We start from the raw sequence: 21,255 nt of genomic DNA, 5'->3' as shown, positions 1-21,255 counted from the left end.
GGCAATCTTGAATAGGAAGAACCCAGTTGGAAGACTTACAATCCATACTTTGTAATCAGTTTGCAAAAATGAGGACAGGGTAGTGTTGCCACAAGAACACGTAGACCAGTAGTGTTGCCACAAGAACACGTAGACCAGCGGGCCAAAAACAGAGCTGTATGTGGCTGTTGAGCACTTGAAATAGCCTAGTTTGAACTGAGATATGCTCAGTAAAGTACAGAGTAGAGTTTTAAAGACTCGGTATGAGAAGAAGAATGTAAACTATTTCATTAGTAATTTTATATTGATTGCATATTGAAATGATATATTTTCTATGATAGTTAAAATGTTGTTACAGTCAAATTCATCTGTTTTTAAATGTAGCTACTGTTGTTGTCAGTCACTAAGTCATGTCCGACTCTTTGAGACCCCATGAACTGCACCACACCAGGCTTCCCTGTTTTTCTCTGTCTCCTGGAGTTTGCTCAAACTCATGTCCATTGAGTCAGTGATGCCTTCCAACCATCTTATCCTCCGTCGCCCTTTCTCCTCTTGTCTTCAACCTTTCCCAGCATAAATGTGGCTATAAGAAATTTTAAAACTATGTATGTGGCTTGTTTGTGGCTTTGGTGGCAGCAAAGATTCCTTCAATGGACATAAAAATACAAGAGAGGAAAAAAAGGTGAATCATACAGAACTTCTCTTCATCAAAAGACACATCTACAGTTTGAGAGGGCAAACCATAGATTGATAGAAAAAGTATAGATCATAACAGAGTACTCTTATTCAGAAATATATAAAGATAGAAACTCTTGCAAATATAAAGAACTCTTGACAATAAAAAAAAGACAATTTTTAAAATAGGCAAATAACTTGAATAGAAACCTCATAGGGCCAATAAGCATATGAAAAGGTACTCAGCACTTTTTAATTATCAGGGAATTGTGAATGAAGGAGGGGATGTGAGAGTTGAACTGTAAAGAAGGCTGAGTGCTAAAGAATTGATGCTTTTGAACTGTGGTGTTGGAGAAGACTCTTGAGAGTCGCTTGGACAGCAAGGAGATCCAACCAGTCCATCCTAAAGGAGATCAGTCCTGGGTGTTCATTGGAAGGACTGATGTTGAAGCTGAAACTCCCAATACTTTGGCCACCTGATGCGAAGAGCTGAATCATTCGAAAAGACCCTGATGCTGGGAAAGATTGAGGGCATGAGGAGAAGTGGACAACAGAGGATGAGATGGTTGGATGGCATCACTGACTCAATGGACATGAATTTGGGTAAACTCTGGGAGTTGGTGATGGACAGGGAGGCCTGGCATGTTGAAGTCCATGGGGTCGCAAAGAGTTGGATGTAACTGAACTGAGTACACATCCACTGGAATGGCTGGAGTTTTCAATACTCATGATGTCAAGTCAGTGAGAACTCCCATGAACTGCTGCTGGATGTAAAAATGGTTGCTACTACTTTGGACAAAGTTCTGACAGTATCCCTCAAAACTAAACATATAACCAACCTCATAACCTAGCAATTGCATTCCAAGGTAAGCAAGTGCATTTATATGAACATTGAAAGCAACCCAAATATTCCTTAGCAATAGCAGGGATAAATAAGTGGTGGGCAAATAAATAATTTATACAATAAAATACTGCACAGTGATACAGGAGAATGAACCACATGCTAGATGATTCCATTTGCATGAAACTTAATAATAGGCAAAACTAATCAATGGTGGTAGAAGTCTGAAGAGTGGTTATGTCTAGGAGGCGTGAGGATCTTCCAAGAATGTTGAAAATTTAATAGAACTTTATCTCAGGGGGACTTCACTGTGTATGTGTACATGTCAAACGTCGATAATTGTAGGCTTAAGACCTCTGCGTGCTGTATACCTCAGTCACTTACAACATTATATGGGCATGCCTGGCCATTCCTTGATGAAGACTATAGCACGTTTATGTCTGTAAGACCAGTATGTAAACTCAAAAGACACACAGTACATAACCGGGGGGGGGGGGGTGAATTTAGGAAGGAAATGAAATTGTAAGGAAGGAAGTTGGGTCATTAATCTAGTTTCCTTTAACCCGGCCTCTGTTCCTTTGCTTGCTGTCCACTTGTCATAGCCCGAGCTCTGTTTGTTGCCTGCAAGATTGGGGTTGTGATTTTACTGCTCAGGAAAGGACATCTAGTTTGGGCGCTTCACTGGTAGCCATCTGGACAAGAGAAGTTAAGTCCAGGTATATGGAAAAAGAGGGAGGCTTTAATTATATGATATAGATCAAGAATAACCCTTTATCTTTCCTTTGTATTCCATCTGTCTTCCCTGTTATTTAGCATTCAACCAATATTCATTGATCACCCACTGTTGTCTGGCTTTCTCAAGGTATCTAGCTACACCAGTGAGTAAACCAAATAAGGATCCCTGCCATTACAGGCTAGTGTGATGGGAGAAGACAGCAACCCACTGTGAACTGTCGCCTCCTCCTTTTCTTATGCATAAGAATCAAGCAGAGCAAATATACTTAGAGGAAACCAAAAGCTGAGTACTGTATCCAGCCCCAGTTCACTGATCTTCCAGTTGAGCAGTGGAAAAGACTTGTCGTTTTGGATTAACTTCACAATGCCATGTGTCCAGGGGGACATAATGAATATGCGTAGCCTTTGGGAGCATCTGTCAGCGCCTGCTGATTTCCATACTTCTCTTCCACCATCTGCCCTACTCATCATTTTTTACTATCAATTTTCTGGGAAAAGCTTGATTTAAGTTCTTAGAAAATATGTTTTCTATAATGGTATGACTTTGGGATAGCTGAGCCCTAGAATGGGTTGACTGAAGGCAATGATATGCAGCATAAATCATCCTCTTGGAAAGTTCTGAGAAGGAACCCAGCTCGTTATTCTGAGAGTTAGGGTTGTGGTGTGTGTTCTTTTCATACACTGTTCTAAGTCTCATATTGTGATAAATGCCAGATCTGGAAAAGTCACATAATGCAGTTGAAACCACTGAAATTGCTCAACTAAAATCTTAGGAAGAACATTTAACAGGAGTGTTCTGACCCAGTGTATCCTTTTGTAAGTTTATTGTTTATTTTATTTTTATTTTTTAATTTATGTTGTTTAATTTTATTTATTTATCTTTAGTTGTAGCATGTGAATTCTTTTTTTTTTTTTTTTAAGCATGTGAATTCTTATCTGCTGCATGTGAGATCTAGTTCCCAGTGAGAGAAAAAAAGTGAAAGTCACTCAGTCATATCCAACTCTTTGCGATCCCCTGGACTGTAGTCCACGAGGCTTCTCTGTCCATGGAATTCTTCAGGCCAGAATACTGGAGTTGGTCCCATTCCCATCTCCAGGGGATCTTCTTGACTCAGGGATTGAACCTGGGTCTCCCACATTGCAGGCATATTCTTTACCATCTGAACCACCAGGGAAGCCCTAGTTCCCAGACCAGGGACCAAACCTGGGTCCCCTGCTTTGGGATTACACTCTTAGCCATTGGACTACCATAGAAGTCCCAAGTTTGTTGGGTTTTTTTTTAATGCAAATTTTTTTTTTTTTGCAAAATTTTTAAAATCAAGTACTCCTCTGTAGAAAGAGATTTCATGGAGATTAGAAAATGTTGATGTGTATCAAGGGTAGAAAGGAAGGAATTAAATTGTTTCCAGTTGGGATTTGTAGTCAAAGGATGATCAGTAAAACAGAAAGCCATTTCCAGGTACAGAGGAGAACAGCGGTACCATTTAGTAGAGAATAGTTATGCCTTACATTTGCCTAACGCTTACTGTCCAAAAAATGTTTTCACATGCCGTCTTATCCTTCCAGTCACCTAGTGAGATATGTATTTTTAATTCTTGTTTTAATAGATTTGAAACTAAGGGGTGTTAATTGACTTGCCCAAAGCCAACAGCTGGAAGGTGTCAGAATTGGAGCCCTCTGCTTCTGAAGCCCCCAGACTCTTTTATATTACACTTTTCTGAAAATTTTATGCAGTAACATGTAAGCAGTTTGGGCCGAGAAGGGAGGTCCCAGGACCAATTTTAGTGATGCTAAAGGCAGATCTGAAGTCAAGAATCTGCAAAGCAGAGTAACTTCCCTGCTCACATGGGAGGGGAAGGAGGGAGGGTTGTGCACAGAGGTTAGACTGTGTACCATCTTTGGATCACTCTGAGCTAACAGGATGGAGCCTCTGTACTCAAAGGTGAACCTTTGGACCAAGTGGTATCTATTGTAGCATTTCTTGTAGAATTATTTCATGGCTTCTGTGGTGCCAGTAATACACTTTCTGTCTCTCTCACCTCTGTCTTCAGGAGCCTCCAGAAGATGACGCAAACATCATTGAGAAGATCCTGGCCTCTAAGACTGTCCAGGAGGTTGGTGGCTGATGTTTCTGGCTTGTATGTCTCTAGCGCACATGACACCCTCTGTTAAAAGATGTCTCTGGAGTGGTCCTTCTCAGCTGGACCGAGAGCTAGGCAAGAGCGCCGTTGGGCTAGTTGACACTTAGGTTTGTTAGGCTAGTTGACACCTCCGTAGAAGATTTTAGGACATGAAATTCTTCAATATTTGAGTATGACCCAAATTGATGTTTTTCTTCCCTGTGATCCTAGCAGTAGGTATTGACCTCTTAGTTGCCATAGCTCACTGAAAGTCATCAAGGAGCCAAGAAGAGATGGGAAAAGACTCCCAGTGCAAACACCTTTTCCTTTCGATGTCTTCAGAGTTGTCATAGGGAACTTCTAGAGAAAATGCCTGGTGTGAAGGAGCATGAGAACATAGTGTCAGGGAGAGCATGGTTTCATTTTTACCTCGAGTATTTATGAAGGAAGACTTCCTCGCTTTGAGAGTGAACGCCTCTGGGGTGTGTGGGCAACGAGGAGGAGGGGGCGGGGTGGGGGGGGGTGGGGAGACACCGGAAATGCATGTTCTCACTTTCGCAGCAGTTCTTAGAGCCCTGGGCCAGTTTGACTTTTTCATCTGAGTGTTCTCCCAGCCGAGATCTCGGAATGACACCAGGAGGAATTTTTTTTTTTTTTTTTTTTTAATGTTGTAGCTTATCTGTGTGTTCAGCCTTTAGAAAGTCTGCTCCAGAACGGCCAAGAAAAACGACCTGGTAAAATGCAAATGTCCTCGAGAAATATGTTCTAAACCAAGAAGGAATGCTTGATTTACCTTTTTCGTTTGGTACGTAAGAGTGGTCCTCAGGGATCTAGGCTGATAACGGCTTGCTTTGGGTTACAGGTCCACCCGGGAGAACCCCCATTCGACCTGGAGCTGTTCTACGTCAAGTATAGAAATTTGTACGTCTGTATTCTTTGTATTTGGATTTTATATGAATAAAACGTCTTTCCTTCATCCCATCATTATCTTCTATATTTTCCAAGAATGGCCCCTAAGGTGTGACTCACACACCTCAATTGGCTCAAGTTCACCTTAGGGGGCAGTGTTCAACTTGACGTATAGAGTCACCTGGAGAACTTTTTAAAACTACTGAAGCCCTTGCTGCCCTCGAGGCCAGTTGACTGCTACTCTGGGCATAGTTCCCAAGGGTTGACGTGTTTTAAAAAATCCCTGTGTAGTTCCTTTTTTCACACAATGTGGAGAATCACAGTCTATAGCCTATACTTTTCTGCTGTCTTGCATTTTCCTTTTTTCCTCTGCTATGTGCCCACTTCCACTAATGTGCATGAATGCTAGCATCCCTATACCTGCCCTGCCTCCACTGTGAGCCAGTTTCTCTAGAAGCCACAGAGTGACCAGTTGCTTGGAATTGCTGCCTTATTCTGTGTTCAGTTTTTGTCCTGAAGGGCAAGGCCCTTCTAAGTCCAGTCTCCAGCACTTCCACAGCAAGCCACTCCACTGCTGCTATGTTAGATGGTCACCCTGGTTACTGAAACTTGAAAGTCTGATTATTTGCCAGTTCTACACTCGTCTCACAATCTGTGTGTCTTTGGATAGTTCCTACTTACACTGTAAATGGGCCACAATGGAAGAACTCGAAAAGGACCCTCGCATCGCACAGAAGATCAAGCGATTTAGGAATAAACAAGCCCAGATGAAGCACATTTTTACTGAGGTGAAGCGTTATACTTATTAATTTGATCACTGCTTTTCCTGCAGTATTAGATCCCAGGTTTAAGTTTCTTTAAGTCAAAGTCCCGTGCAGATCTATTGCTTAGGCATGCCCTGATTTGAGACGCGAGTTGTCCAGATTTAATTCAAAGAAAATGGAATAAGGTTCAAACCTTACAACTGATAACTCCTAAGAATCTGCATCTTGGTTACGTTCTATGGCAAAAGGAATGTCTGCACAGTTTTTTCATTTCCTTCCTCCCCCTCCGTAATAGGGCAATTCCGAGAAGACTTAATGTTTGAGTGTAAAATAGAAACAAAGCCAAAATGTTAGAAAATAAGTAAATAAATATATCAATTTGGGAATTTCTAAGTGTAGTACCTACAGTAAGAGGAAGGATTGATGGATTTGGATATCAGAGCATCTTTAGTGTCTATAAATTGGAAAATACCACAAATAAATCTTAAAGTTAAGTACATATGTACATATATGTATTTCCTAATTGTGTACATGCATACATACATACAACTGGGCTTCCCTGGTAGCTCAGATGGTAAAGAATCTGCCTGCAATGCAGGAGACCTGGCTTTGATCCCTGGGTCAGGAAGATCCCCTGGAGAAGGGAATGGCAACACACTCCAGTATTCTTGCCTGGGAAATCCCATGGACAAAGAAGCCCAATGGGCTACAGTAGTCCATGGGGTCACAGAGAGTCAGATGTGACTAACACTTTCACTTTGGACTTCCCAGGTGGCACTAGTAGTTAAGAACTCCCCTGCCAGTGCAGGAGGCATTAGAGATGCGGGTTCAATCCCTGAGTAGGGAAGATCCCCTGGAGGAGGGCATGGCAACCCACTCCAGTACTCTTGCCTGGAGAATTCCATGGACAGAGGAGCCTGGCGGGCTACGGTCCATAGGGTCACAAAGAGTCGGACATGACTGAAGCAGCTTTACACGCATCTACATACAAGGCACGCACATCTACATACAAGGCACGCATTCTTATCCAATATGGAAACCTTATTTATATTTGCATAGACACAGACATGATACACACTCCTATACATATGACAAATAGCTGTAATGATAAAAAAAAAATGCTCTTATAATTCAAAAAGGAAGATACATAAAGACATAGACATAAAGAAGAGATGCATGGATCCAGGGAAGTGGGATGGATTGGGAGGCTGAGATTGACGTACACACCCTGCAGTATATTAACTAGGTAACTAATGAGACCCTGTGGGCACAGGGAGCTCTACTCAGGTCTCTGTGGTGACCTAACTGAGAAGGAAATCCAAAGAAGAGGGGATTTATGTATATGTGTAGCTGGTTCACTTTGCTGTGCAGTAGAAACTAAAAGTTGTAAAGCAACCATATTCCAATAAAAATTAAGAAAAAAAGAAAAGTATAAAATCCTAAATAGAAAAAAATGGACAGATTATTGGGGAACTCAAGAAAGGGGGAAATTATTTACTAATCATACAAAAAAAGTAATTTCACTAGCAGCCAAAGAAATGCAAATTAAGATGGGAATCTTCTAGTTTTCACTTACTAAATACTGGAAGGTTTTAGAAGTAAGTGTTGTCCACTGCTGGTGAAGGTATATGGAAGAGACCCTCTTGTCGTCACGGCTTGGGAGCGTAACTTAGGGTGCCCTCTCAGGAGAGTAAGTAGGTTGACGACAGATGTCAAATGCCTCAATATTTGCATAGCCCTTGTCCCAGCAGTTCTAATTCCATCATTTATTTTAAGGAATCTATCAGATCTTGGAGCAAAGACTTAGCAATGATAAACAGTTTATGTTGGTGAAAAATTGAAAACAAGCATAATGTTAGGTAATAAATGCTGTTAAATTGTAATACATTCCACAGAGTGTAGTACTGCGCAACTAGTAAAAAGCGATACTGGAGGACAGTTATTAATGTCAATAGGAAGGGGCTTAATGTTGTAAACTATTGTTAATTGAAAACGTTAGGCTCCTGTAGCATAAGAGAGTTCCGTTTTAGGGGTGGTGGTTGTTCAGTTGCTCAGTTGTGTCCAACTCTTTGGGAACCCATGGACTGCAGCACCCCAGGCCTCTCTGTCCCTCACCATCTCTTGGAGCTTGCTCAAACTCATGTCCATTGAATCAGTGATGCCATCCAACCATCTCATCCTCTATTGTCCCCTTCTCCTCCTGCCTTCAATCTTTCCCAGCATTGGGGGTGAGAGTAGGGGGGGGCGGTGCAGGGGAAAAGAATCACCGTAATAATGCATAGAAAATGTCTGAGTTTCTGTGAAAACACTGACCTAATTTTCTCTATTCAGTAGGATCGTGGTGATTTCTATTTTCTGTAACATGTAATTTTTCAATTTTATATGGATAACTTACAAAGGAAAAACAATATAAATTATTTTTTAAATGTAGTCACAAATACGCGACCTTTAGAGTGCCCTCAAATGCCATCAAATCATAGCAAACTGCCACACATAACTTACCAGTCCATTGTTCACATGGTGCTCCTTTTCCCCACAAATGCCAAAAACCTATTTTAGGACGGTGTCAGTAAGTGTTCTTTTTGTCCCAATATGGAGTCTTTTCTCTTTAGCCTCAACATTTGGCCCCAAGCCTCTCCAGGCTCGTTGTAAAGCCTGTGAGAACTGTTTTTTATGGCTTCATTCCTCTGATAGAGCATCAGGGGAAGGAAGGGCTGGAATTGGAGAAGCCAACCTGGAGCCCTGTTGGACGCGCTCCCTGGGTTCCCAGAACATCGCATTCACACCTCTATTTTAGCAAGGATTTGCAGGCGTAGCGACCTGTTTACATGTCTGGGTCTGCCATTCTGAGCCCTGCCAGGCAGACGGGGCCTCGCCTTCCCCTCTCTCCGGGACACCAGGCGCAGGCTGCGTGCTCAGTCACCACTCGGCTGTGCCCGGGCCGGTGAGGAGGGTTGCCTGACGCCACTCCTGCTTAGGCCCTGTAGCACTTCCTGTCTCCCCGGGCGGACTGAAGTCCAGACTCCTCAATGCAGTCTACGAGGCCCCATGAGTCTAGTTTCTGATTTATGCCCAAGGGAATGATTTTTTTTTTCTCCCTTGGTTGGGTATTGAGAGAGAAAACTGTGTTAGGATGTGTAGAAATACCGTAGTGGGAGTCCCTGGTGAGAAGGGACAGTTATGGGAGGAGATTGGAGGCCACTCAGAGGAAGGAAAATTGGGAAGTAGTTGCTGTAACGCTGTCTTTGGTCTTGACCTGGTCGACAGTTTTACTCATAACTTGCATAAATGATATTCTTGTAAATAATAGCCTAGTTCTGAATAGAGCTTCTTCATACACATTACTTCCAGCCACTTTATTTGAGGTAGCCAGGGGTGCTTGTGAAGGAGAGTCAGGCTAGAAGACTGAGCATTTCCCATGCCCCACGGGCCTGAGGCCTGTTAGCCCCTGACTCCTTAGCACCAGACCCAGCACTGGGAGAATGAATGCCAGAATCCAAGTTCATGTTCACCTGGACAGGCAAGGATGAATTAAAACGCAAATGGCGATAAGTAAATGGCTTGATAAGTAATGGATCACGTTGGTACTGTAAAGATCTTTACAGCTTTAGAGTGGGGAAGATGACCGGATCGTAGCTCAAGGGACAAAGTTTACTATGAACCAAGAGCTGGTGGTCGGTGGTAAACAGTCTGCCCGCCAAATGCAGGAGACCGCGAGTTCAATCCCTGGGTTGGGAGGATCTCTTGGAGAAGGAAATGGCAACCCACTCCAGTATTCTTGCCTAGGAAATCCTGTGGACAGAGAAGCCTGGTGGGCTACAGTCCATGGGGTCACAAAAGAGTCGGACGTGGCTGAGCGGCTGAACAACAACAGCAAGAGTAGGGTGGGGCTTAAAAAGTGCCAGTATCCTAGACGGCGCCCTGTTTGCCATGCTCTTTTCTTTGCTGAGTATTACGCTGACCTGGGTACCAGGATTCAGTGAGAGACTTTGTAAAGCCTGAGGGCAGCTGGGCGAGGACTGTTAACAGTGGGCAGAAGCATGTCTGAGTGATCGAGAGCAAACGTGGACAGGGGATGCCCAGTGCTGGTGCCTCCCAACACCCACACCCACAGGTGTCCACGCACCGCTGAATGTCCTTGGGCCAACTGAATAGCTCCTCTGGACTCAGCATCCTTTGTGTTTGTAAATCAGAAATCCTTGTAGCATCACCCTCAGGATACCTGGGAGGATTAAATGACACAGTGTGGATGAAAGTGCTTAGCATGGTGCCTGGCCCACGGTCACTGCTCCACAAGGGTTAGCTCTCTGCATCACAGAGGGATCTGGAAGCATGGCATCCGAAGAACATTGAACACCTGGGGCTGGGATGTATTCAGATAGGGAGAAGAGAATCACTGGGTTACTGCTGCTGTAGAGGAAGCAGTTCACTCCAGTGAGGCACAGTTCCAGGAGGAGAATTAGGCGGTAATTTGATAGTGATAATGATAAAGATTGTGATGCTCCTACTGAACAGGCAGAGGTAAAGCTGTCTTGGCAGTGGGTCAAGTCTCAGAGGGCAATAAATTCCTGAACATAGGAGTAATTGAATCCAAGGGTGGATTTGCCAGGGTTGCTGTAAGAAGTGTTCCTGTGTAGATTGGAAGAAGAAACTATACAGCTCCTCAAGTGCCTTCTAGCTTAAGGGGCAGTGAGAACACCTCTACAGTTCAGGAGGAGGGCTTCTGGGCAAGAAAGACCTGGGTAAGCGTTCTGGTCCACGTGGCTTTGCGACCCTGGCCACAGGACATATTTAACCTCTCTGAGTCAGTTCTCTCATCTCTAAAGTATTTACAGCACTTACTCCATAAAGAAGTTTAGAGGCTTACTTGAAAGCACTGGACACACATTAAATATTTCTAAATCTTGTTTATTACTGTTCTTATAAGTACACTTTGGGTGGGGAAGCATGGTCTGTTTAACAGGAAACAAGTCCTAAGAGTACAGCTCAATGAACTTTTACAAAATAAACACTCCTATCTAACCACCACCTAGATCAAGGAATAGAACATTATCAGTATCCCCGGAAGCTCCCCTCATGCATCCATCCAGGGTTAACTGTTACTGGTGTGAAGAAGAAAAACTGACATTCTGGATTTCCATGGGTTATCTCTGGAAATCCTCTTTGTGCTGATTTTTGCTCAGTACTTAATAACCCTGGAGGAGGGCACGACAACCCATTCCAGTGTTCTTGCCTGGAGAATTCCATGGATAGAGATACCTGACAGGCTATAGTCCAAAGAGTCGGACACGACTGAGTAACTTAGCATGCACGCACTGAAATGACCAACAGGAAATCCTTCCCTGGCCCTGGTGCAACCTGTAAGGTGTGGTTGTGCCTTTAAATGTAGTCCTGACGAACAGGATTTGGGGACAGTGAGAAAAGTTGGTGAGTTGATTTATTTAAGCAAACCTCCCTTTTTTTGTTGTTTTTTTAATTTATTGGAATATAATTGCTTTACAGTGTTCTGTTAGTAAGACAGCCTCTTCAGTAAGTAGTGCTTGGGAAACTGGGCAGCTTTATATAAAAGAATGAAATTAGATTTCTTTCTAATACCATACACAAAAATAAATTCAGAATAGATTAAAGACCTCAATATAAGGCCAGAAAGTGCAAAACTCTTAGAGGACAACTTAGAACAGTCTTTGACATAAATTACACCTAGATCCTCTTTGACCCACCTCCTAGAGTCATGGAAATAAAAATAAGCAAATGGGACCTAATTAAACTCAAGCAGACCTTTTCATTCTGTGTTCCCTGATAGAGCCCACGGCAGTGGGCGGCGGGGGGCCGGGGGCGGGGGGGTGTCACTTAAAACATTGGATGCTGGGTTGGCAGGAAGGGAGTCACTCCTTAGCTCTTCTTTCCTGTTTGCCTTAGCCTGACGAAGACTTGTTCAACCCAGACTATGTGGAGGTTGATCGCATCTTAGAGGTGGCCCACACCAAGGATGCAGAAACCGGAGAGGTGGGTATTTCTCAGTTTTAACTCTTCTAAAATGTCTTCCTTGCTTGTCTCGTCAACACATGGCCTCTGTTTTAATGGCCTTTGTGTGCTGTATCATAGGGAGGGTTTCCTAGGTCGTCAGTGTAGGATCCATTCCTCTAACGTAGTAGAAAGAACGTAAGCTCCTCTCCCGTTTGCCACCAGGAAGTGACGCATTACCTGGTGAAGTGGTGCTCACTGCCTTACGAAGAGAGCACATGGGAACTGGAGGAGGACGTGGATCCTGCCAAAGTTAAAGAATTCGAATCTCTGCAAGTGCTCCCCGAAATCAAGCACGTGGTAACGTACACATGTCACTGTCTGGTGCCTCTTGTAATGCGATGATCCCGGGTGTCCCCCAGGCGGTTCTCCCGAGTGGTTTCGGTGGCATCTTACTGTTGGTCGTGCGCATTGAAACCGGAGTTCAGAGTATGTCTCTCCCCACATCACACTTTACTGGCACTGGGTCAGCTTTACGTCTGGGCTCTAGTTTGATGGATATGACGTTTAAGAAGCTTGGTCACAAGCTTTGTTTTCTTGGTGTATAGCTGTCACGTGGGGTCAGGAGGATAGAAGGTGCAAGAAATGCTTGGCTTGGGAAAGAAGCTCCATAAGTTGTTGGTATCTTTTTTGTTTCCTATTTCTTATCTCTTTCTCTATCAGTGATCTCTTTTCTTTGGTTTTATCCTTCACTTTTACTCAGAATGTTCTTAAAGGGAAGAAATTGTCCTTTATCAAAAATTGTCCTATATCAAGAAATTGTCCTTTCTCTGTCCTTGGCAGAGAAAACAAATAAGTTTTCCATATGTGTTGAATTGGTTAGTTTTTCTGATTCTGGTTTATTACCACCAAGCTGCAGAAATGTCCCAAGGTACCTAGTAATTAAAAGGAGGCAGAATTGGGATAGAGCTCAGTTAAGGTGTAACTAACTTGGGAAGAGAATCAGAGATGTTAAAGAATATGGCTACAGACTGGAATGATCAGTTTCTGGTTTTTTTTCCTAAGTCACTTTTTTTTTTTTTTTTTTTTTGCCTCCCTGTATGGTGTGCAAGGTCTTTGTTCCCTGACCAGGGATCAAATCTGTGCCCCCTGCAGTGGGGGTGCAGAGTCCTAACTACTAGGCCTCCAGGAAATCCCACCCCCCCCCCAAAAAAAAATCACATTTTTATATGAAAAACTGTTATCTCGCTCCTTATTGTTGTTTTTATATTGCTTGTCTTGATAACTAGGGCATTCTATCCCTAAAAGCTTTTTGGTTAAAAATTGGTTGCTTGTAGGTAAAATAACAGAGTTTTGGGAGAGCAAGACATGAGTGTCAGTAACCACTGTGCAAAGAGAGTAGCAGTCATTTAATAGTCAAGACCCACCTTGGAGACTCCAAATATCGATTCTTTTTTAAATTTAACAATACTGAAGGTTTTGGAGCCCTGGGGTAGGTGCCTGCCTGTCGTCTGTGATCCCACCGAGGAGCCAGCCAGACTAGGCGTCAGAAACTTCCAGCTGATTTCAAGTCTCATCCTTAGATTGCTGAGATTTCTGGACAGTAGGGGACATAAAACTAAAACCTGGAGAAAGCAGGCAGACCCAGAGGAGGGGCTGGATGAGGGTGTGAGGCCTCTGTGTCTGGGGTGCTACCAAGGCAGCAAAGTAGAAACCTGCAGTGAGAGTCTATTCTACAGTATCTGTGATGCTAAAAGTGAGCCCCTTCGGTCGCTAGAGATGAGGAACATTCCAGAAAGTCTCCCCATAGTGTAGGGTAGAGTGCCATTACAATGAGTTACATGAACTTAAGGGAGCCAGGCTGAGTGATTCCTAGGGGTTAATGTAATTTCTTTCAGGGAACAGAACAAGAGAGTTCATATGAGAATATCTTGGTTTAAAAGCTTTCTCTTTAAAATTAATTTTTTGACATAATAATTTATTTTCCCTTATATTTGTAAAAGCTCCTTGTACCTATGTGCTGATGGTAATATTCAACAGAGTTCTATTTCAAGGAGCTTGGCCTAACTACAGCTATCGTAATTTTGTAGGTTAAGTTGTGGTATGTAAGTTTCTGAAAGACCACACTTTCAGTAGTCTGAACAGATTAAACCATTACATTTACCTGCAAATATCAATGATACAATATGATTGGGGATATTTTATTAAATCTCACATGCAAATGGCTCAGTTTTAGATAATAACATATTTTAGGACTAAACTTTCTATAATACCCCAAAGTAAAACTCCCAAACACTAAAATTGCTGTGAGAAAAGCTGCAGTCTCAGAGTTCTCTATGTAACTACAGGCACAGCTAAGAACTTTTTTATTTTTGAGACCTCAAAAGTGTCAGCCTAGGGGCTCAATTTGTCTAGAAGCAAAATAATCAAGTCTATGTCCAAATAATATAAAACCTAAATAAACAAAATTTTTAGACGGGCAGACTTAATACCTAAAAATTAAAAATTTCCCCAAATTAGAAATTCCAATAGAATTTTAAGGGAATTGACATTGATTCTACAGTTACACAGAATACTAAGTTAAAAAATAGCCAAGACATTTTTGAAAAACAATTCCCCATCATTTGTAGAGCTGCAGTAATTCAAAAGTGTCATTTTACTGCAGTAAGAGACAGTTTAGTGGAACAGAATGAAGACTCTGGATATAGCTCCCTGGATATATTAGAACTTAATATATGATAAAAATGGCATTTCACATCAACAGAGATCAGTTATATTTAGAAATTGGTGTTTCATATTGAAAAGTAAAGCAATAAGATTGCTGTTATGTTTATGGCGAATTTAAGAAACTTATAGTTTCAATTATATAGGCTTTTAGCTTTAGAAGCTCATCAACAAAATATTTGACCCACTGTACTTCCCTGAGATGATACCACTGGGACAAATAACAAAAAATTCTATCTATAGAAAACTAAAAACCTTGGTACTGGCTTGAAGGGAAATGAAAATGTAAATGAGAGTGATTTCTAAGAGTCTCAGTAAAGCAATATAACACTTACCAAGATTTTAGGTCAGTCTGTTTCTCTTCTTCATTAATTGCTTGCAAATTTTATAGAGGTGTTCTTAGTGTAATCTGCTGAAATCTAGAAAACACAGGGCCTGCTCGTCAGTCAGAAGATAGCAACTACAGTTTGCGGGTAGCTCTAGGACGGCGTTGTGAGATTCACCACCTTCCCCCTCACCCTGCTGCATCCCTCTCCATCCCGTGCTCCTGAAACATTGCTCTGTGTATCCTGTGTTCTCTGCCCTCCCTCCCCTAGGAGCGACCCGCTTCAGACTCCTGGCAGAAACTGGAGAAGTCGAGAGAGTATAAGAACAGTAACCAGCTCCGGGAGTACCAGCTGGAGGGGATGAACTGGCTTCTTTTTAACTGGTATAACAGGTGTGCAACCAGAACCAGTCCTGTCTTCAGGGCTGATCTTTCTACCAAACGTTTGTGCCAGGAGGGAGATGGTGGGCTTAGCCTAAACAGAGGGGCAATAGCAGAGTGGTGGAGTGCAATGGAGCCATCAGTTTAGTGGGTGATCTTTGTACATCAGGCGCACCAGGACTTCTGTTTTTCGTGTCAGATTTGGTTTGGTTTGGTTTCTCCAACCAGAGAAGAATGATCTTTAGATGTCATCAACACTGTTCTTTTTTTCCTTTGTCAGTCTAACCAGAAGGTTGGGCTCAACCTAGATGAAACAAAACCCCAAAGATCCTTTAAAACTATGTTTTTATCTCCCAAGTCTTTAGCACAAATTGGCTCTAAAGGAGAGTGAATCTGGATTCTAGTCCCAACTCCACTATCTGTGAGCCGTGGATGGCCTCGACTTGTCATTTTCAACTCTGCGCTTTAGTCCCTATCAGAATCTAGATGAAGCAGATGACGTCTGAGAAAGATGGGTTAAGATTTTATTAACATTCTAGGGTGCCCCCCGCCCCAGCATTGATTTTAAAGACCGCATGGAGTGGAACACATACCAAGCTGGCACTCTGGAGACCTGTGTTCCAACCTTGTCTCTGTCACTCACTGTGGGACTCAGGGCATAGCTCACTGAAACACAGCAGGTCTGGGGTTGCCCACCCGTGCAGTGATGAGCGAGACTGGACAGGGGCCACAACTGCAGAGATGACCGCTGTGTGCAGTCCGTGATTCTGGGTCACCGAAGAGACCAGCATTTTCACTCTGACATAGAAGTTAGGATGGGGGTTAAAAGTCTGTCCTTTGATAACACAGGTGATAGACAATGAGAATCATGTAACTTCTGTTTCTATTTTTGCCTTAGCTTCCACGAAGTTTGTCAGGTAGAGAAACTGGCGTAGGTTTGAGGCATTTTATAATTTTCTCCTTGCTGCACTATTATTTTAATTTTTAGTATTTTTAGTTTCCATTTGAATGGACACGTCTCGTGTATTTTCTCACAAGTTGCAATAGTTCCTTTCTGGAAGTAGGCAGGGTATAAATAACAATGGAAACTTGCCTCAGTTGCATCACTGGAAAATGCTGATAAAACCTCCACTGATGACCTTACAGGTCAAGGTACGCTTCCATAGTATCTTTTTCGTTGTAACCCACCTCCGCTTCTTTCTGATGTTGACGATGAATGGTCTGTTTCTTACTCTGCAGAAAAAACTGCATTTTGGCTGATGAAATGGGCCTAGGGAAAACCATCCAGTCCATCACGTTCCTTTCAGAAATATTCCTCAGGGGCATCCACGGCCCTTTCCTCATCATCGCCCCACTCTCCACCATCACCAACTGGGAGCGGGAGTTCCGGACGTGGACAGAAATGAATGCCATCGTGTACCATGGCAGCCAGATCAGCAGGCAGATGATCCAGCAGTATGAGATGGTGTACAGAGATGCACAGGTGAGCCCTCCACCCGTCGCAGAGATCCGGCGACAGCTCGCCATTGTGGTTCACAACAGCCTCTCTACCCCTTGTCTTTCAGGGTTTAATACCCTGCATGGAATTACTGTTGACTTACTCTAGAGTCACATACTTATTGAGGCAGATGTCTCACTCCTCCCTGGTAACTTCATCTGTGATAAAACACAGAACTGTAGGGCACGCTTTCCACTCTGACATACACCAGAGGCTCTTTTTTAGGACACCGAAAGCTTGGCTTCTTGGTTGGCTTACCACGTTGCTTTTACGTGCAGAAAATTTTATCTGGATTATGATGTGCTCAGTGAAGAAAGTGAGCAGAGGGATTTGTGAACAAAGGAAGCATCCTCAGCCAGGGAGTTTGGAGAGAGAGGAGGTTAACAGATTTGAGGTTAAAGGATAAAGAGAAAACAAATAGTTAAAAGCACAAGAGGATTTTGTAAGAACTTTTTGTTAAGTATAAGCACTTTGCTCAGTATCCTTGTAGGCTTGTCCTGAGCATTGGTTTTCATAAAGAAGGTAAAAATTAAATGAATGCAGTCACAGGAGAGGCAGGGCTCATAGCACAGTTTTCACAGGCAGCAGGAGACACCCAGGAGAAATTTAAGATGTGTTCTAATGTGACTCAGCTCTGCTTTTTAAATGTGGTGGTAGCAATTAAGACAAACAGGAAGACAAACGTGTGTCCTGCCTGGTAGCACTTGTCCCAGGTGAATTAGGATCGTGACGGTGAATTTATTCTAGAACCCGAGTTACAAGGTGAAATTAATTCTGCCTGAAAACTGAAGAGAGTTTTCTTTGAGCATTCAAGCTCTGCGTGGTTTAGACCACCTGCTGGCTAGGAACATGTGGATCAACACCCATCAGCTTTCCTTAGTCATGGCAAGTAATGAACAAAAAGCTTCCTTGCTTGGCCTTCCATGCTCTGTCTCGCTTTTGTGGGGGTACATGCTATCTTGCTCTTGTTTCTTTGAATTAACAGGCTCTCTCTCTCTTGTCTAAACAGCTGGTTTGATTCTCCTTTCTCTTCTCAAAGAGGAAGATTGTGCCTATTGGCCTCTCACCTAGGTTGGACCATCTGTCTTGCCACCTTCTCCAATCCAGCTTGTAACCCGGTAGCTGCATTCTCCAGCCACCTATAAAGCTCTGCCTTTGCTTGTCTCATCCTCAGGGAAACCCCCTGTCAGGCGTCTTCAAGTTCCATGTTGTCATTACAACATTTGAGATGATCCTGGCAGACTGCCCAGAGCTGAAGAAGATTCACTGGAGCTGTGTGATCATCGATGAAGCCCACAGGTTGAAGAACAGGAACTGCAAGCTTCTGGAGGGCCTGAAGCTCATGGCCCTGGTGAGAGTTGGCGAGCTCTTTCTGTAAACACAGGCCCCTCCTGTTCACGGTGAAGGAAGTGTTCTTTAGCCATCTGCATGCAGCTTGTTTGTGCACGGTCTGTTTACCCTAGATTTTCTTCTTGCCCTTTGTAGCTCCGATGGTACCAGAGTCAAATTTTTTTTTTTTTATTATGAACTGGATCAGCAGTTTGACCTTTGCCACAGATTGACTCCCAGAGGGACCCAGGGGCATCTTAAATACCATGGCATTTGTGACCTGGAAATGTAAGTTGTTTTGGCTTGTTTCCAGGTCCCTGAATGATCTGGTACCAAAGATGATAGCCTTGAACATTACTGCCTTGGCACAGTGCCCAGTCTGTGGCTAGCAGGCCCTCCAGAATGTGAATGAATGAATGGGTACTTTAATTAACATGGAATTGCTGCTGGACTCAGGGATGTGAAAGGAAGGTTGATCTGTTTATGTTGTCACTCGATGTTGTCATAAAAGCAAAAACAGAATTGCCCCCAAGTTGAGCCCAGGAGGCCCTGGCGTCACTTTCCCACCCAAACCTGCTGTCTTGACGGCTCAGACCTGTTCCCCGTGCTGTGAATCTGCAGGAGCATAAGGTGCTGCTCACGGGGACGCCCTTGCAGAATTCGGTGGAGGAGCTCTTCAGTCTGCTCAACTTCCTGGAGCCGTCACAGTTCCCTTCGGAGACTGCTTTCTTGGAGGAGTTTGGAGATCTGAAGACAGAGGAGCAGGTAAATAGGGGCCCGAAGGATTGGAGGAGACAAGGTGATCGCTACCTTCACCATCAAGGGAAAAACGAAGTCACCGTGGGGACAGGAGTTAGCCAGTTCTCACATCCCTGGTAACATGAGCATTGCCTTCTTTATTTAATTTATGTGGAGGAGGATCAACTGATCATTAGCAGTTTCTATCCAAACAGTAAATGAATCAGCATCCAAAATGCCTAATCTCCAGCCTCTTGCTTTCCCTAATCTCATGTATAAATAACCTCAGTGATTCTGTTCATCGTCTGCCCTCAGGGCCATGCTTCCCGCCGCCTCTGCTTCCTCCATCCTTCGCCCTTCCTCCTCCTCCATCGGCAGCATGTTTCCAGGCTCATTATATTGAGTACAGCCAAATACACAGATAGTGAGGAACAGAAGGCAGGCGCACATGAGGGTAGTTGGTAAGTCCAGTTTTGTCCAAATCAACTCAGTTTCCTGTTTTCAAAGATGTGGTCCTGAGTCTAGCTCACTGGACTCAAAGCTGTTCCAAAACAAACCAACTTTAATTAATGTCTATCTACAGTGGATAGGAATCTCGACTGGACATTATAGAAATCAGGCAGACAAGCCTAAGGGTCACAAGAGGAGCAGTGAACAGAGCTGAGGACTTTAAAGGCGAGAAAGGTCGCATCTGTTTAGGGCTTAGGAACAACTGCATGGAGCAAGTACAATTTGAGAATAAACTTTAAAGGGTGGCTCAGACTTCCCTGGTAGCTCAGATGGTGATGCGTCTGCCTGCAATGCGGGAAACCCAGGTTCGATCCCTGGGTCGGGAAGATCCCCTGGAGAAGGAAATGGCAACCCACTCCAGTGTTCTTGCCTAAAAAATCCCATGGACTGAGGCTCCTGGTAGGCTACAGTCCATGGAGTCGCAAAGAGTCGGACATGACTGAGCAACTTCACTTTCACTTTTCAGGTTTTCATTAGGCAGAGAGAGAGGTGATTATGACTGCTTTGCATGGGGAAAAAAAGCAACCAGCAGCAGCCATGGAATTTATTCAGTGGTAGGGGTCATCTGGCTGAGCTGGGGATGAACTGTGGAATATGAAGCCGGAGGAGTTTAGTATTATATTGTGGGAACATCTTGAAAGACAGGTTGAAGGATTTGGTGGGCATTAGATAAGCAACGCAAGGCTTTGATCACAGGAACGACACAATTAGTTCTGCTAAATTAGTCTAGCAATCGCGCGAGAGTGGGTTGGGACAGAGAATTTGGGAACAGAGAAGGTTTGGGAATTTCACTAACAGATGTCAAGAGTACACGCTGTGGTTCCAGTCTGTTTGTTTCTACTTCCGAGACGAGTCAGACTTTTGAGAGCTGTGAGTAATCAAACTTCATTCCCCTTCTCAACGTTTGCAGTGTCTATTGATCTTTGCAAAGCCAACTCCAGCCCTCTCTCCATTTTTGGACCATTAGAAATGCTTCCTCTTCTCCCATTGCACTTATTTTGTGGTATGCATTTTCTCTTCTTCCTAGACAATGACCTCCTTGAGGACAAGGCCCACATCTCCTCCCAAGTTGTGTTTGTTGTATTGACCAGCACAATGTCTGGCATATAGTATACTCTAAATGATTCAAGGTACGAACCAAGTGAAGGGCAAACACTGAACCCAGCATGTGGCAGACTTGGCATTTGTCCCTGTCTTTTAACAAGTCCCTAGCTGTGTCTTTCCTCTTTGGGTTCTTACATAGTAATTCCTTGTCCCTGTGGGGGATTACATACCTAAATTCCGTGGTTGCTAAAATGAAGCGTTCATTAAATGGATTAGATGGAAGATTGGGGTTTGTTAGGAAAAAGCCACAAAAATGGCCCCAAATGTCTATATATTTTAAATAGAAGTTTTAGAAAGCATCTGGTTACAAAGTAAAGCCTATTCCTTGTTGTTTAAAACCTGCTCCAGTAACTCCTTTAAATCAAACTCTCTAGAAATCACTTTATTTCAGCAGGAAGCATTGGTACAACCCACAGCTTATTTGTGCAGAATCTACCCTTTTGAAATTTTTAAACAGCTCTTTATAACTTGATCTTTTGCACTTTCCTCTTACTTTCCCACCAGCATTAATCTTAGTGGTCTCAGGTTTTAGCTCAGGGTTAACTCAGGTACTTTGACTTTGAATCCTGTCTCTGCCCTCTTCTTGGGAGAGAGAGCAAGTCATCCTGCCAGTGCAGTCAAGCGCATAGAGATCTGCTGCCCAGGCCTGGTCTGTTAGG

General features: G+C 43.4%; 1 protein-coding gene across 4 annotated transcripts in view; it reads left to right on the top strand.

The window, feature by feature from the left end:
* The window catches only part of CHD6 (chromodomain helicase DNA binding protein 6), a 194,984-nt gene that overhangs the window by 97,172 nt on the left and 76,557 nt on the right, over positions 1 to 21,255 (top strand). For all 4 annotated transcript variants that reach the window (XM_043480181.1, XM_043480182.1, XM_043480183.1 and 1 more), the window contains 9 exons: positions 4,282 to 4,344; positions 5,213 to 5,271; positions 5,930 to 6,047; positions 11,943 to 12,029; positions 12,213 to 12,347; positions 15,308 to 15,429; positions 16,657 to 16,900; positions 18,090 to 18,266; positions 18,866 to 19,009. In XM_043480181.1, the coding sequence (XP_043336116.1) occupies positions 4,282 to 4,344; positions 5,213 to 5,271; positions 5,930 to 6,047; positions 11,943 to 12,029; positions 12,213 to 12,347; positions 15,308 to 15,429; positions 16,657 to 16,900; positions 18,090 to 18,266; positions 18,866 to 19,009 (1,149 nt within the window). The remainder of the gene's footprint in view (positions 1 to 4,281; positions 4,345 to 5,212; positions 5,272 to 5,929; positions 6,048 to 11,942; positions 12,030 to 12,212; positions 12,348 to 15,307; positions 15,430 to 16,656; positions 16,901 to 18,089; positions 18,267 to 18,865; positions 19,010 to 21,255) is intronic.

This window comes from Cervus canadensis, chromosome 10 (assembly GCF_019320065.1).
Source record: "Cervus canadensis isolate Bull #8, Minnesota chromosome 10, ASM1932006v1, whole genome shotgun sequence".
Lineage (NCBI taxonomy): Eukaryota > Metazoa > Chordata > Mammalia > Artiodactyla > Cervidae > Cervus > Cervus canadensis.
The sequence above is the reverse complement of the archived record's forward strand: the minus strand, read 5'-3'. Positions and strand labels throughout refer to the sequence as shown.